Source organism: Amphiura filiformis, chromosome 3, assembly GCF_039555335.1.
Source record: "Amphiura filiformis chromosome 3, Afil_fr2py, whole genome shotgun sequence".
NCBI lineage: Eukaryota > Metazoa > Echinodermata > Ophiuroidea > Amphilepidida > Amphiuridae > Amphiura > Amphiura filiformis.
Genome location: NC_092630.1, coordinates 36,781,899 through 36,799,618, shown reverse-complemented (window position 1 = coordinate 36,799,618; position 17,720 = coordinate 36,781,899). Strand labels below are relative to the sequence as shown.

The window sequence follows — 17,720 nt, the reverse complement described above, 5'->3', positions numbered from 1 at the left end:
AATGCTGCCCCCTGTTTTTATTTACTTCCGGGCTTCGGTCAATCAATCAATTTTGATGATAATTTGAACCAATCAGCGCACACGTTATAAGACGTACCTGGATGATTTTATCACAAAATACACGTTGCCTTTTTCTATTGGTCTAAAAATTGACCTTTAATCACATCACGGGATTTGCAGAAAACAACATGGTCGACTTCTCAACAGAAGCATGAAAGACGTGAAAAGATCAAGATAAAATTATGGTGTATTTTATGGATAGTTTCGGATGATTTTACCTTAAAGAATCGTGGTTTAAATAAGCAATGGCTAATTTGTTTGATAAGCTGAGACTTGCTGTAGGCACCGGTGGTTTAAGTGCTGCAGTTAGCTCGGCAAAATCAGAAAATGAAAGCAGCAGCGACAGCAACACCGCAACTCCAGCAAGCGCAACTTCGGCAATGTCTACTGCAGGCAATGCAGGGGAAAATGCAGGAACCACATGTTTGACATCCGGATCCGAGGATTCCCGTCAGCACGGTCAGTCTGAATCTCAAGCAAAACATGGAGCGGAGGAGTCAGTTACTGTACCAGATCGACCAAGTACAGACAAAGTAATTCCTAAAAAGACTGTTGCAAAACCGAAGGATAGGCCTGGTGCTCCAAAACTTAAAAAATCCAGCATTGGCAGCAGTGTCAGTCATGCAAGTGGAACTGAAACTGGCACTAGCAGTAGTGCAACTAAAGCACCAAGTAAAAAAATGAAAACCAAAATCACCTCCGATTCGCCTTCAGCACCTCCCAAAAAAGTTGCAAAGACTGAAAAGAAAAAGAAACATAAGTCATCTGCTCTGCGCCCACCTGAGGAGGAGGAACCAAGGCGAAAAAAATCTAAACCTTTGAAACCTGTTGATGCCCGGCCAGCATTTGAACCACTTACGAAACCGTTTGTGATTCCCCGTCGAAAGATGAGCAAAGATGTTGGTAAGTTTAACTTATGTCCATGATAATGTACAGAAATGAGAATTTTCAAGTTTAAACCTGAATTCAGGGTGTTTTTTTTTTGTTTCAAAATTCCTGTACCGTAGTCCGTACTTGCTTTTTAGCCTAATTTCACATGCCTTTTCAGGGTTTTTTTCAAACATTTCATGGAACTCTAACTTACTACTCATGTACTCTAGCTTTGAATTTGCACACACTATAGTTACACATTTTGTAGCCAAAATATTTAATTCTCGATCATGAAATCTAACTTGGGTACGCATATTTATTTGCATCAAACGTACTACGCAAATACCTGCGCTTACGGCACAAACACAGCTTTTGATAATTGACCAATCACACGGTTGTTCCTATGCAAGGTCAAGGTTCGGTCGCGCGATCGTGTTATTCTATGAAAAGTACACTGACGTAGGAATAATCAGGCGATTTTAATACAATGAAAGAAATAGAAAATTAAGGGAGTACTACACCCCTGGCCAATTTTGTGCCTATTTTTGCATTTTTCTCAAATATTATAGCACATTGGTGACAAGTAAGATATGTATATTATACTAGGGCAAGGACTACAACTACTGTACTGAAAATTCAGCAACTCAAAGCAAGTAGTTATTGATTTATTGATCAAATATTGGTTTTCCCTCATTTTTACTGTAACTCCACAACTGTTGTCTGTGCTGAAATAAAATATCCAGTGCAGTAGTTGTATTCCAACTTTCCCTTTTAATATACATATCTTACTTGTCCTCAATGCGCTATAATTTTTGAGAAAATGCAAAATAGGCACAAAATTGTGCAGGGGTGTAGTACCCCCTTAAGGTGGTACTACTACACCCCTGGCCAATTTTGTGCCTACATGTATTTTTGCATTTTTCTCAAAAATTATAGCACATTGGTGACAAGTAAGATATGGTAATTTTCACGGTAAAGGGTGTAACTTTGGATTTTTAACATTTTAATCCGTAGGGTTCTAATAAAGCCACAGAATTCCATGATTTTTGGCCACATAAGTCATCTAGTTAGCAGCTACCTTGGGTAGCATAATCAGCTTTGGGAGTTACTGCGTTCAGTTTTAGCAGGCTTAAATGTACTTAATATTGCCATTTTGAAAAACTATAAAAAACAGTAACATTTTTGTAAAACCCTGTGTTTTCTTCAGTTAGTTCATGGATAATTTTTCTTATCCTGAAAGTACAGTCATATGTGAAGTAAACACTGCCACATTAGATTTAATTGTGAACGGCCCTGTATTTTTGAGAACCGGACTTCGATATTTGTCGTTTCGAGGCTTCATTTTCCGTTAACAATTGTTAACAAACTTTGTGGGTGTAGCTTTGGTTCATAATTCTTGGTTATTTCTTCACTTCTTCTTGATTCATAACAGTTGTTATCTTAACTTGAAATGGGTAACAAAAATTAGCCGATTTGCAAGCTTTTAAAATTTTTATAAAATCTTGACTTCAAATAGCCGCTTTTTCCGTTAACTTTTTGAAGCCTCCGAAACAAACTGTTCAGCAAGCTTGTGCAAATATAAATAAAAGAGCTCATCCAATCTATTTATCAAAATGTAGCAAAGTAGATCCTCAAGTCACATGTTTTTAAATCGTGGAGATATATATCACCGCTTGAAAATGGGACCCAATACAAACTTTCCGTTAACAATTGAAGCCTCCGAAACAAATGAAGCCTCCGAAACAACAATAAACTTAATTATCATCTATGCATATCTAAATTGGTGTGTTTCATACTGATATCTGCATTGTAATTATTACTTGATATGTGCAGAATGTCATAAATTTAAAAAAAAATTGACATTATGGTTAATGTTTGAAAAATATACTGATACCGTACCTTAAAAAGCCTGTTTCGGAGGCTTCACATGCAAAAAACACCATACTTAACAAATGGGTGAAAAAATTATAATGTGTGATAAATCTACAATATCTGCCGATAGAATCATTGATTCAATACACACAAGAAAATAACAGCTTAGATGATCCCAACACTGTTGTTTTCAAAAAAACTACTTCTGCAATGTTTAACAATTGTTAACATGAAGCCTCCGAAACAAAAAAATGACTTGCTGTGATAATTTAATTTTTGTCACAACTGAAATTCAATACTTAGAAGCAAAGCATGAAAATTGGTAATTGTGATATTTTTACCTATTTTTTATGTCAACTTGTAGTAGTTAGCTAAATATTGTACTTTTATGATCACCTGTGTTGTTAACTGAAGCCTCCGAAACACAAATCGCTTGAATTGCCAATTCTAAAAATAACTCCAATTTCTGTGAAACTTGGCTGGGAGGTTCCTTTCATCAAGTAGTATTTGTACATGAAGTTAGACATTCAAATTATTTTAGGAACCCAATTAAAACTTAAAAATATGTAAAGGTTTGGAAATTTCCATTGTAAATGACACTTGATGTTAAAAATTTTCAAAACTGCAATTACAAACATAGCAAAACATGGTATAAAATTTAACTTATATCTGTTGACTTACTTTGGAATGGAATTTCACATGTATTCCAGCTTTCATGTCAAAATTTTCTGAGGTTATGTAAAATTCATTTTTTCTTAGATTTTAACCAAAATGTTATGCAAATGTCAAATTTTTATTAGAAATCAAAAGGTTTAAGCCTTGAAACATTATTTTACTGGAATTTAAGTTGCTTCTATGCATGATTTCAGTAAACAGAAACATATTTAAGTGGTTTGAAATTTTGACCCTAAAAATCAAAAGTTACACCCTTTACCGTGAAAATGACCATATTTAGGCCCCTATATTATAGGGGCAAGGACTAGGCCTACAGCTACTGCACTGGAAATTTTATTTCAGCACAGACAGCAGTTGTGGAGTTACAGTCAAAAATATTGGGGAAAACCAATATTTGATCATAAAATCAATAACTACTTGCCTTGAGTTGAGTCTTAGAAGTTAGAGTCACTGAAATTCCAGAGTAGGCCCTACATATGTACATATAGTCACTGGATTCCTTGCCCCTTTAAGGTGGGCAGGGGTAGCGCTAGGTTGCTTTTTGGGGTCCCGGACCCACCAAAATAGAGTTCGGACCCCCTGTTTTTAAATTTTCTGCAAGATCAGGGGTCCCTGCAGACCCCCAGTTTTTCAATCTAACGCTATTTCAAACATACTGTTTATGCTGCATTTGTGCAACTCGGACTCACCAAACTCTACTCCGGACCCCCTACCTTTTAATTTTCTGCAAGTTCGGGGGTCCCTGCGGACACTGGAGTATTTAGTTCTAGCGCTACCCCTGAAGGTGGGACAGGTGTAATTAGATAGGCCAAAGTCATCATTTCATCATCATTTTAAGCTTATAACAAAATTGTAAATTCGCAAAATTAAACACTCGCGAAATCATCGCCAATTCGCAAAATAAAGTACCCGCGAAATTAAACTTTTTTACAGTAAATATATCGCTTACATTTGCTTATGTTTGAAATATCATATAATCTGTGTAAATTTCAAGACAAAAAACCTACCGGTACTTTCGTTTCATTTACAACTTTTCTGAATGTTCATAAAGATACCGAATATTATATTGCTAAGAGGAAAGGTAAATTATCTGTGCATTTAAAAAAATGGAGATTTGAATTGTAACTCTCTAGTTTTTCACTAAGTATAATGTTTTAGTTGTACCACTGTAATCTATTTTTGTATGCTGAGCACTTTTTTTGTTTTTTCCATGTGATTTCTTGTGATTTCTCTGTGATTTCTTTGTTTTGATCATAAAAATACATGAAGATAAAAAAACAAAAACATTTAGATTCAAATTTTTGGAAGGTCACCCAGGGTCATCTGAGGTCAAAATTACTAAAAACTGTTGTATGGGCATGACACTTGGTGGGCACCTAAACATATATAGAGTCAAATTTTTAGAAGGTCATTTTGGGGTCATCCAAGGTCACCCAGTGGTCATCTTAGGTCAAATTACTAAAATCTGTCGCATGGGCATGAAATTTGGGGGTACAGTCATCATTTAATTTTGGACGGTAATTTCAAGGTCATCCGAGGTCACTCAGGGATCAAGTTACTTAAAACTGTAGTATGATGATTACAGTCAACATTTTAGAGCCAAATTTTTGGATGGTTATTTCAGGGTCACCAGGGGTCATCTGAGGTCAAATAATTAGTAAAAACTGTTGGATGGACATGAAACTTGGTGGGTACAGTCACCATCAGCCAGGTAATCGTGCCCAGCCGAGAACCACCAAAATTTAGGGGTCAAAGGTCAAATTTCAATATTGGTCCAATCAAGCTCAAATTTAACGGGCAAATCACCATGTGCTGTTGCAGGTTCATTTACTTCTACCAAAAATAATTGCGAAAGGATGCGGTCGCGAAAGCGGGCGAGACTGGTGGTTCGAGAACCGCCTTGTTAATGTTAGATAATCAGTGAGTCAGCTAATTTTTGTAGGCATGTAAAAAGTATTGGTATTTGGCAAACATCAAAACTCAAAAGCTTTTGAGATAAAAATGTAAACTTGTGCCTATTTAATCTTCAATTTTGCTTGAATGGTACTATCATGACTATCGAGTTTTGAATTTTTTCCAATCCTAATTTATAATATTGGTATCTATAGATATATAAAAAATAAATAAAAGGCAGATTTTGCATCTTACTGATTCATAATCTGCATAAAATTTCACCCCATAATATAACTTAATGTTCAAACCATTTTGGCCCCAAATGGTGCCAAGACCTTGAACGCTGTCTAGGGGTGTGATTTTTGGTAACTTTGTGCCCGGGTACCAAGCATTTTATGGCGGGTAACGGGTATCCGAAATTGCAAAAAAATAATAATAATTATTATTTTCTTTATTTTTTTTTTTTAAAGTTTTTTTTGCTTTTGTAGTGTCTCTGGACCTAAATCTAAATGCTAGGATCATTCATGGTTGAACTAAAAAAAAAAATTGAATTTTGCACATTTTTTGTGGTTTTTTTTAATCTGAAAATTGATACATAGTTTTCATGTCATACTCTAAGGGCTGGGGTATGAACATTTGGACAGTATTTATTTTGGGACATTAGAGCACATCAGACATATCGAATTGCATTCTGAATACTGAAGAATGTCCTTCTGATATCAAATAATTTTGATTTTTTGAAATTGCAATTTAATACACATTTTATGGCAAATCATTAAAATTGATATTTTTGATAGTTAACAGTAGGCCTACTCGAAGTAAACTTTACAAATCTGATGATTTATACTTAAAGTGTATGTAGGTGGGATGAAAAACCGACGATCAATTGAAAATTTTGACCTTTCGTATTGGAGATATGGATTTTCTTCCCAAAACGCAAAAAAAAAAAAAGGTCTTCAATATGAAAGGTCAAAATTTTCAATTGATCGCCGGCTTTTCCTCCACACTGAATATATCATTAGATTTAAAATTTACTTCGAGGACTGTTATATATCAGAGGATGATTTAAGGAAGCGCCATCATGCACGGCGAAAGTGTTATCACAAGAGTCTCAACCGCCACTTTACTTTTCAAATCCCATTGAATTCTGTGCAAAAGATGTTGTTTTAGAATTGTGTGTGTGTCATTATTTCTTGGTCGATTTCAGATCTAAAGTGATGTACATTTTGTATGCATGAAGGATAATTCACACCTTCTGTAGGTAACATAAAATGTGAAATCGACCAACTTTTAGAAGGTGTTTTTATTGTAAATATATCTGTCCTAATTCAAATTTAACCATGCACGTGTGTACGCAGTGGGCGGGCAGTGGTGGCATGTTCACTCACACAGCTATGCTAACCGCAAGACTTGCTGGGAAGTGCTTAAATCATCCTCTGGTTATATATCAAAAATATTAAATTTTTATCATTTGTCATAAAATTTGTATTATTGTGATTTTCAAAAATGAAAATTATTTGATATCAGAAAGACATGCTTCGTATTCAGAATGCAATTCGATAGGTCTGAGGTGCTCTCATGTCCCTCAAAAAATACTGTCGAAACGCAATAAACGCTCATTCTAGATCCCTTAAGGCGATATAATACCCCGATTTTCATCAGTACCCCTCTGCTTTTTTTTCTTGCAAATTTATTAAGTACATATATATGTTTATCACCTCATGTCCTTAACTTATAAAATATATCTACATATAAAGTGACTTTCAACCATTTTAGTAAGTCATTTTAACCCTATATATTTTTTGTTTACTGTAACCTAGTAACTCAGATCTGTGTTTCATAACAAACCATAATTTATTCTTTACAAAATGTTCAAGTAGGGTACATGAATAGAATACATTAAATCCTTTGTTATACTCTCTATAGAAAATCTATAGTGGTGCATGCAAAATACCTACCATGATATAACACTGAATAAATTAAATAAACACTTATACAATGGATGTATAGTCATTAGTTGTTAGGAGAAGAAAAGGCTATTAGGTCACCGTATGTCAGGTTATAGGTCAATTGGTTCAGGTCAAATTTAAGCATCAATTTTGAATACACATGTGAGAGTCTGTGATATCATATGAGACATAATTTTGATATTCTGTCTTTAACTGGATATATATCGAGAAGTGCATGGTGGATATACTAATATACCTTGGGATGTAAATGGTGAGTACAATTTAGAATGCCTAGTTGAGACGGATTTCACAAATAAATATAAAATAGTTACCAAAATCACAAAAGGTAAGCTTACGGAAAACTACCCAATATGGTTGTATAGGTGACAAGAAATACAATTTTTTCATCATTGCTGTAGTATGGTTGTTGTAACCTGTTACCTATGGCTTAATTAAGTTTCAGTGCAATAATGTCGCAAGTTAAAAATACAAAATATAGCTCAACATTGAAAATAGAAGCATTTTAACCAGTTCCTTTTTTGATAGTTGTGGAGCACCAAGTTCATGAAGTCATAAAAGAAATCAGGAACCACTTATTCCCATTTTACATATCAACTTTATTTCCCTAATGTGTTAGCAACACATATCCAAAATTTTAACGAAATCCGTTGATAGTAAGCTTTCCAAAATGAAGTGAATTTAAATCATCAGTGATGTACCTCCTTTTGGCTTCTATCTGTAAAAGCATGTAAGCTACATTGATACCGATACCACCAATAAAACGAGAAGATTTGCCCCTTCATTTTGCATACCACTTTGTCCAATTTTTGTTTGTAATTTCTTCACAAAATGCAAAAAAATGCAAAAAAAAATCAATGGGTGTAGTACCCCCTTAATGATATCAAAATGCATTCAAATTCAATGCAGGTCCAGAGACACTACAAAACCGAAAAAAACTTTTTTTTTTTTTAATTTGGGTACCGGCAGGGAATTTCCTGCCCGGTAATAGGATTATCGGGCGGGACTCGAATTCCCGGGACTCCCTCACACCCTTAAAGGGGCATTTCGTGATCCACAGCCTCATCCCCCACTTTAAAAAAAAAAAAAAAGTTGAGATTTTTACACCACTGGATACCTCTGGCTACATAATGTTTATGTACAAAATATTTCTTGCAGATTAATTCGTTTTGCAAAGATATCGTGAAATTTGAATTGCGTTCTGGTGCACCAGAACGAAATTACAACGTATTGTCTATGGAGCAGTGTAATACACATTTAATCATGCATAACTCGCAAACGCAAAATCGGAATCAACTGAAATTTTGGAAATAACCTTTTTTCGTGGATATCTACTGAAAAATGTCATAAAAAGAGGATGCTAGGATGACGAAATCCTCCTTTAACGCTGTCCTAAATGAAAATATTTTGCTGTCAAAGGCAGCAAAAAAAATTATCCAAAGTAAGAACTTCATTGCTGATAATCATACAACTTCTCTTTTCCATTACTTGACAGGTCTGTTCCAAGAGGTGCCTCTTGACTCCAGAGAATACTTGAAAGACATCCAGCCATTGGTGATGAAGCAATACAGAGAGATAGTATCCAGGGGAAGGTTTCTATTTACCAAAGCAAAGCTTGTACACAATGAAGATCTAGCCAGAGAGGTAGGTTTGGTCTGGAAAATTTGATTGGGTAACCTGACAAACACAACCCCGTGGCTCGAAAAAGAATTTGGAGAGCTCCTTCCCAGGAAATGTTGGTGTTTGGAGGGAAATTTTGGTATTAGGAGAGAAATTTTGTCTTTTTGCTGAACCATGAAATGGTATCAGCCTATAAGAGTGAATGGTACTTACTAGCTTACTAGCTTACTAACTGACTAACCATTTGGTCTGAAATGGACATATCTCTAAATGTTACGAAGGTATGACCCCATGAGTGGTGTCATATGAAAGAGGAAAACATAAAGAATATAATAAAAATATTTCTAAACGTCGGAGGTCATCCAGGGGTCACAAGGGTCAAAAAAGGTCATTTTAACCGAAAATGCTCCGATTGAGCTTAAATTTAAATGCAATGATCCTTATGACATTCTCAACATGTTTAAAACATTTAAAATTTATTTAAGGTAATTAAGGGGTCATAAAGTGGTCAAAGGTCAAGTTTTCCAAAATGCTCCGATTGAGCTGAAATTTAAACGCAATGATCCTTATGACATTCTAAACATGTTGAAAATATTTTAAAATTCATTTAAGGACATTAAGGGGCAATAAAGGGGTCAAAGGTCAAGTTTTCAAAATGCTTCAATTGAGCTGAAATTTAAATGCAATGATCCTTATGACATTCTTAACATGTTTTAAATATTTTAAAATTCATTTAAGGTCATTAAGGGGGTCATACAAAGGTCAAAATTCAAGTTTTCAAAATGCCAGCTTCTCACGATCAAGGTATATTAAAACGGCAAATTTTAATGAAACGGTCTTATCAAAATTAATACTATCCTGCACAGTATTGCTGCTTGAACAGATCGTCACAGTCATCCACCTAACTTACCTCGTGCCCTTGCAAAGGGCACAGTTGATCTAGTTTATTTTATATTCTTTACTTTTCCTCTTTCATTAAGACCACTCGGGCGGCCATACCTTCGTAGCATTTCGAGATTACGGTATGTCCATTACAGACTCCGGGTGACAGTGGTATAGGCCTACCACAATATACTGCCGAAGCCACATGGTTCAGCTATGGTGCGGTTACGGTTATCGCTCTAGTGTTGTATATAAAAACATGCTATAAATTGTGGGAAATTTAGCTGCTTCCTGGGAAATTAATATTTTTTCAAGCCCTGCACAACCCTAATAAAAACACCTGAGATCCAAATGTTTTATTCCATTTTCCATTTTTAGGCCTAGTTTAAAAATGCATTAACTAAACACATCCTGATGGCCAATATCATGACTGCTGTTTTAGAATTCATTATTATGAGATTGTGAAAAATGTCAGTGTCATAAATTCAGACAATTTTAACTTTTTAAAAACAAATGAATAAGGCAAAAAAAACCATGTGAAACTGTAGCAGGTCAAAAATGTCAAATGCGAAATGCATTTTTATTTTTTTAATTCATGTCTTCAAATGAAAAAAAAACCCTTTTTGCTGCAAATTGGGATGGGAACTTGGGTCTCGCCGACACAAAAAAAAGTCACATTTCTTCATATTCAAGAATATTTATGATCTCCTTTCAATCTGCAGAATAGTGCAGATTAAAAAAGAATTTAAAAATGTGTGATGTTTCTCCAGTAGTTTTTCACTATCGTTTGTTGTGTAATGTGTAAATGTTTACTCCAGGACAAGTGTTTCATATTATTTTTTGTGATTTTTCCGTTTTGGGGTTGTTGCTTTTTTCTTAGTAAGTGAAATAAAGAATTCTCTAATGCGCAAAATAAGTCGTTAAAGCGTAATTCGCGCTATAGAAAAATTACTTAATTCATGTACATCGTGGAACATACTCTTTGCTTGGCTGTGCGTAGTAAGCTGTTGTACGCAGATAACCTTGCAATATGGACACGTAGACGTCGTAGAGTAGTGCTGTGCGCTTGTGTATTAGCATGATTAGTCGCGGAGTAACAAGCGTAGTTGAATGTTCCACGAATGGCCACAATGTATACAAATTTAATAATTTTTCTATAGTATTTGGTGATGGTTTTTTGTTTTGTTTTTTTGGTGGCCTAAATGTGATCAATGTTAAATCATAAATCAAAGTGCATCTCAGATGTTGACCAATAGATTTATATGTATTTCAACAATCCAGATTGTTATTCCAAAACACTATGTGTTGCTGTTGTTGATTAGATCCACACTTCCTGAGCTTCCGGTGCATGTTCATTCATGATTTTACTGGCCAGAATCAGGCCTCCAGAAAATTTTCTGCCGTCTGGGAACTTAAGGGATCCAAAATGAGCGTTTATTGCGTTTCGACAGTATTTTTTGTGGGACATGAGAGCAACTCAGACCTATCGAATTGCATTCTGAATACTGAAGCATGTCTTTCTGATATCAAATAATTTTCATTTTTTAAATCACAATATAATACAAATTTTATGACAAATTATAAAAATTTGATATTTTTCAAATTTTTGATATATAACAGTCCTCGAAGTAAATTATATAAATCTAATGATATATTCTTAAAGTGTATGTAGCAGGGAGGAAAAGTTTGACGGTCAATTGAAAATTTTGACCTTTCATATTGAAGATATGGATTTTTTTCCCCAAAAGACTTTTTTTTTTTTTTGGTGTTTTGGGGAAAAAATCCATATCTTCAATACGAAAAGGTCAAAATTTTCAATTGATCGTCGGCTTTTCATCCCACCTACATACACTTTAAGTATAAATCATCAGATTTATAAAGTTTACTTCAAGTACTGTTAAATATCAAAAATATCAATTTTAATGATTTGCCATAAAATGTGTATTAAATTGCAGTAATTTCAAAAATCAAAATTATTTGATATCAGAATGACATTCTTCAGTATTCAGAATGCAATTCGATATGTCTGATGTGCTCTAATGTCCCAAAATAAATACTGTCCAAACGTTCATACCCCAGCCCTTAATGACAAGTGCTGAAAATTTTCTGTGAAATAACTGAAATAGGCCTATGTATGCGCAGAAGCGGACATCACGAGCGCTTGAGCGCGAAATCCTAACAGCCGGGGTCCAGGGCCCGCTTAAGGGCCCTGGAAGCTGTCAGGGTTTAGATGCTCTCTCGTGCAATCTGAGCCTTATTTTGGAACAGTTTTCTATAAAAATTTACATCCTTTTTCACAAAAAAACACAACTTAAAATTTCAAAGTATTACTGTATTTAGGATACTAAAGAAGTGTTAGGATTATTCACAGATAATTTGGAGAAAAAAAGGAAAAAAAATTACGAAAAAATTACAGTTTGTTATCCTTAAGGGCTGGGGTATGAACGTTTAGACAGTATTTATTTTGGGACATTAGAGCACATCAGACATATCGAATTGCATTCTGAATACGAAGAATGTCATTCTGATATCAAATAAATTTGATTTTTTGAAATTCGCAATTAATACACATTTTATGGCAAATCATTAAAATTGATATTTTTGATATTTAACAGTACTTGAAGTAAACTTTATAAATCTGATGATTTATACTTAAAGTGTATGTAGGTGGGATGAAAAACCGACGATCAATTGAAAATTTTGACCTTTCATATTGAAGATATGGATTTTTTTCCAAAAACACCAACAAAAATTAGGTCTTTTTGGGAAAAAATCCATATCTTCAATATGAAAGGTCAAAATTTTCAATTGACCGTCGGCTTTTCCTCCCTGCTACATACACTTTAAGAATATATCATTAGATTTATATAATTTACTTCGAGGACTGTTATATATCAAAATTTGAAAAACATCAAATTTTTATAATTTGTCATAAAATTTGTATTCTATTGTGATTTTCAAAAAATGTAAATTATTTGATATCAGAAAGACATGCTTCGTATTCAGAATGCAATTCGATAGGTCTGAGGTGCTCTCATGTCCCACAAAAAATACTGTTGAAACGCAATAAACGCTCATTTTAGATCCCTTAATATGCAAACCATTAACTTGTGTTTACCTCTTCATCTATCACATATTATAAATGCATGGAAAACCAATGCATCTATAATATGTGATAGATGAAGAAATAAACATTAGTTAATGGTTTGCATATACAGGATAACAAACAGTAATTTTTTCGTTCTTTTTTTTTTTTTTTTTTTAAATTTAACATTTTTTTTTTTTTTTTTTTTTAAATTTTTTTTTTTTTTTTTTTTTTTTTTTTTTTTTTTTTTTTTTTTTTTTTTTTTTTTTTTTTTTGCAATTTTTTTCTGTGACCTCTGTGACCTTTCTGGGAACGCCGTTCCCGCGTTCCCGCGGTTTTTGGAGGCCTGGCCAGAATTGTATTTTGTATAGAATGTATGTGCATACACAATTTGCAGTTGTCCATACAAACAAAAGAAACTGCATGCTTATTTTTATGATAGTTTACAGGGAATCGATTTCCCAGGCATCCAATTCATTGTGCTTCATCACATCACAATTTAGATGAATTCAAGTGGAAAATTGCTTGAAAAAATAAAATTTTCATACATTGTTAAATGTCCCAGGTTCATTGTAATTAATATAAAATGGTTTATTTTGTTTGAGGGTGATGCAGTGTACATCTTGTAAAGCTTTGTAAATAAATTTCAAACCAATATGCCACCAAAGAATACAAGTATTCATTTCATAAATTTAATAGACTCCTGAGCAGAGCAAATGATGCAAATTAAACATTTTATTTGTCTTGTACATTCTGAGCTTTATATTGATTTGCTTTAACAATCAGGACTTGTTTGATCTTTTAATTGCAGGATGTCTGCACCATTACAAAACATTGTAGGTGGTATTTGAGGCGTTATATGCCTTTTGTTTGAAGCAAATCGGACATTCGGTTTTCAAAATATATCAATTTATATTTTCTTTGTGTCTTATTGTTTTTATCAATAATCATCATTTTAAAAAGTGAATGAGCTAAAATGACTGGAGAAGCTCATTTATAATTATATACAATGTATGTAATTTTTGCCAATATTTTGGTAAAAATTTGTGCATAAATGTTCGGGGCACTTTTATTTTGCATACTGCAAACAAAAGGCATATGAATCCATGTATTTTGCCCTTCTCAATTAATTTGTTGAAAACATGCTTGATGAGCAGAGCATTTCCTGAATTCCAAAAATATCCTCATATACCACCTTAATACGGTCTCATCATTTCAGTGCAGTGTATGTCCAGTTGTCCACCTATAAATCCCTATGACTGGGAAAGTGAATTCAACACACTTAGAGATGTTTTCAAGCAGAATAAAATGAGTTCTTTGTATTCTTATTCATGGGTGAAAAAGATGTTCATTTCTAAAGACTCTTTGTATTCTACTATTGTTCCGTGTGGTTGATATTCCCCATGATACAGATAATTTTAATCCAACCTCCTTTATCCACAGTATACAAATCTCTATTTTCCATTCTTTGCACCATGCTCTGAAGCATTAAAAGGATCTACATGTATATTGCATGCCATAGATTTTTCATTGTTATTGCCCCATCTTTTGTTGTCTCAACAGACATTCATTGTAGAATTACACACCTAAACCACCCAGTAATTCACTTGTCTCATCTGCATTTTCACTTAAATCTAGCAAATGCTTGGTCCCATAATGATAATGGCCAGCTTAAATAAGTGGGACTGTATAGGCCCTGGCCCAATCTATTTATTTTTCAGTAAACACAGGTCTTGCATTTGCATCCAGCCAGCATTAAAAAAAATTATTTTAATGAAATGTTGAAACTTAGTTCAACTTTGACCCTTGAAAACAAGTAGGCCTATAGACCACTTGGTATGTGACGTCATTGCCCGGCAGTATGCGTACGCATCGTAGTTTGCTAAGGGTACATGCATTTTAAATCGCCCGCCACATTTCATTTAGTACAAGAAAGCCATTGAACAGTGTAGCGGCTCGTTGAAGCATATCGATAGATGAGTCCCTCGCCTTTGTTGATAAACAGTGATGTCAAGTGGTCTATATGCTTGCCCATTCACAGCAATGTCATTCAGTCTTACACTTGACCCACTGGATGTACTGGTACACCCCCTGTTTCATCATGTTCATACTGTGTTATTTTTTGATGCTTTATAAATTACAGTTCCTAGAACGAAAGAAAGCCTTGAAGGAGGAAGGAAGGAATGACAAGGATTTAATAGAGCATTTTGCTTTCTACTGTGTAGATTCAGAAAATGAGGTATGTATATTAAGGGTGGTACAATTATTATGTGTACCTCTGGGGCAGTGAATTACAGATTTTTTGGCAAGCCAAAAGAGTTGGGGGGTGAACGATTTTTGGCACAGATATTTTGGCACCATTTTGAATATGCAGGCTTGCCAAAGTAGTACGATGTCGCCAAAAAGCAATAGTTTCGAATAATTTCGCCGGCAATTTTGGATGAATCAAGATGGATAAGAACATCAAAGGGATACTTATAATAGCTGTGTTCAGTTACTGTTCACATTGTTGGACATACTCCCAGCAGAAACTTGGTTGGCGTAAATTGCTAGGAGAAACGGTAGGCGCTGCCAGGAGTAGTGGCAGTGTGAACGATGGTCGGCCTAAGTTCCGCCAGGTGTACATCCAACAATTTACTCCTGACAAAAGTCAGAAGTAGCGAGCTGGGTGTCATCTCTGCCCACCTGCCTGGTGTAAGTTGCAATGTGAATGCTGCTACGCCTGGCAGCCGGTGTAAGTTTGACCTTTTTTTTTATGCCTCCACCTGAGGTATTATGGTTCCTGGTTGTCTGTCCGTCCGTCCGTCCATCTATCCGTCCAAGCTTGCGAGTGCAATTTCTCGGAACTGGTAAGGCGTATAGTGATGCAATTTGGTGGAAGGGTGGCAATTGGTGGTCTCCAAATTTTAGCTGGTTTTTGTTGCAAAATATGGTAATTAAGTACGTAATTTACATAATTTATGCATATCAAGCAAAATAACCTTGTGCACAGATTATCTGGAGATCTGTACGAGTTACAGTGATAAAACTTAGCAGAGAGTAGCACAGCCTGAGGTTCTTGACCGGATTTACTTTTTAGCACAAAATATGCATAATCGTGAGGTCATTTGGGGTCATCCGAGGTCAAATCACCATTGTTGCAGGTTCATGAAATTCGTGGGAACAACCATGGTGGAACTGGTCGGCATAGTGCTAGGAGTAGGCTAGGTGTGGACCCTCAGTAGGAGTATAAAGGAAAAAATGTGTGGACTTTTTGTCAATGTTAGCGTAAGTTTGCACTGGGTAGGCTATAACTCAAAATGTGAACAATACTAAAGTGCTGTGCACAGTATATAGACCGGGTATGTAGACCAGACATTTCAGTTGTGCAAGTTGGGGTATTTTGCTTGCCAGGAGCTTCGAAGTGGACCAGTCTTAGTGCCAGAGGCCCTTAAGCGGCCCTCTTGTCCCCCGGCCGTGACCCACAAGAGCTCTGCTCACTGCGCCAGCTACAAACTTTGAATAGGGTTTCTGAATATCTAATGTTGTTAATTCTGTATTATGCCATAAAAAGGTATAGAAACATGTTAGGAGTTCTCCAAAAGGTCAAAGGTTTTTTGGCATGTCGAAAGGATGGCAAAGAATTTTTGACATTTTGAAGGGGGGGGGACAAGTGATTTTTGGCAGATCACTTTGAGATTTCACTATTCCTTTGAGGACAATAATTAATTGAAATCTGGATTTGAATTCCAAATGGTCTTCCAAAAATCGCTTATGTCCCCCTACCTTGGCTTGCCAAAAAATCTTAGCACCTGCAACTGACCCTTTAAACACAACATGTGGGGAAAAACACTTTTGGGCTTCCTTTTTCAGTCAGTCACAGATGTAGGCCAATACCAAATTTTATTTTTTTGAGGGGGACATTTTGTGCTTTCCTGTTTCATGCCTGTGGTTTCCTTTTAGGCTGTGTACATAATTAGTTTCAAAAGGTGCTACAATAGTTTCCACTAAAATTGCCTCCCCCTCCCATGCCAAAATGCTTAAATTCTCAGTAGTACCTTCAAGAAGAGAGTTTCTTGTCTACATGTCTACAGCATAGTAGGCCCATGTAGTTGTGTTAGCTGTCAAAATATACAAATCTCATCATCACTTAGTCCCATTTTATCACTTGTTGCTCATAAACCAAAACAGTAGTACTGGCCCTTCATTATCATGACAATGAGTTTCCCAGGAACTCTCCAGCAACCATTTGTGATCCCCTGATCTTTAGACAGTGGAACCATTCATTAAATGCCCATTTGAATTCTATAAAAATTTAGAAAATTTATTCAATTCTGTCAAATTGAATAAAAACTGGTCATGGACATCTGGGCATAGTGATGTGGGTCAAGGCCTGTAATATACTGTATGGTGCTACTAGTTTTAGGAAACAATTCAATTTAGTGTACTGTACTGATACCAGTATAGTCCCACCTTCAAGTAAAGTCAAACCCCCAATATTAAAAAGTTATTTTTGGAGTGTCCCTGGACCTAGAGCTATTAAAAATGCTAGGATCATGGTTTTCTTTTTAAAAACAATGAAAAAGATAAGGTGTTTTTTTTTAAAGGGCATTTGTGATCCACGGCCTCATCCCCTCACTTTTCTCAAAAAATTTAGATTTTTATACTACTGGAAACTTCAAGCTACTTGGCCTAAATGGTTTATGTACCAAAAATTTCTTGTAGATAATTAGCAAAAATATTCTCAAATTTGAATTATGTTCTGGTACCCCATAAAGAAATTACAACACTGGCCTATGGAGCAGTGTCATAAACAT

General features: G+C 35.1%; 1 protein-coding gene across 1 annotated transcript in view; it reads left to right on the top strand.

Annotated features, from left to right (window-relative positions):
• Positions 1-172: 172 nt before the first annotated feature.
• Positions 173-17,720, top strand: part of LOC140147232 (uncharacterized) — a 71,287-nt gene continuing 53,739 nt past the window's right edge. Inside the window, exons 1-3 of the mRNA XM_072169012.1 lie at positions 173-963; positions 8,833-8,981; positions 15,068-15,163. Of these exons, the coding sequence (XP_072025113.1) occupies positions 306-963; positions 8,833-8,981; positions 15,068-15,163 (903 nt within the window). The 5' untranslated portion in view covers positions 173-305. The remainder of the gene's footprint in view (positions 964-8,832; positions 8,982-15,067; positions 15,164-17,720) is intronic.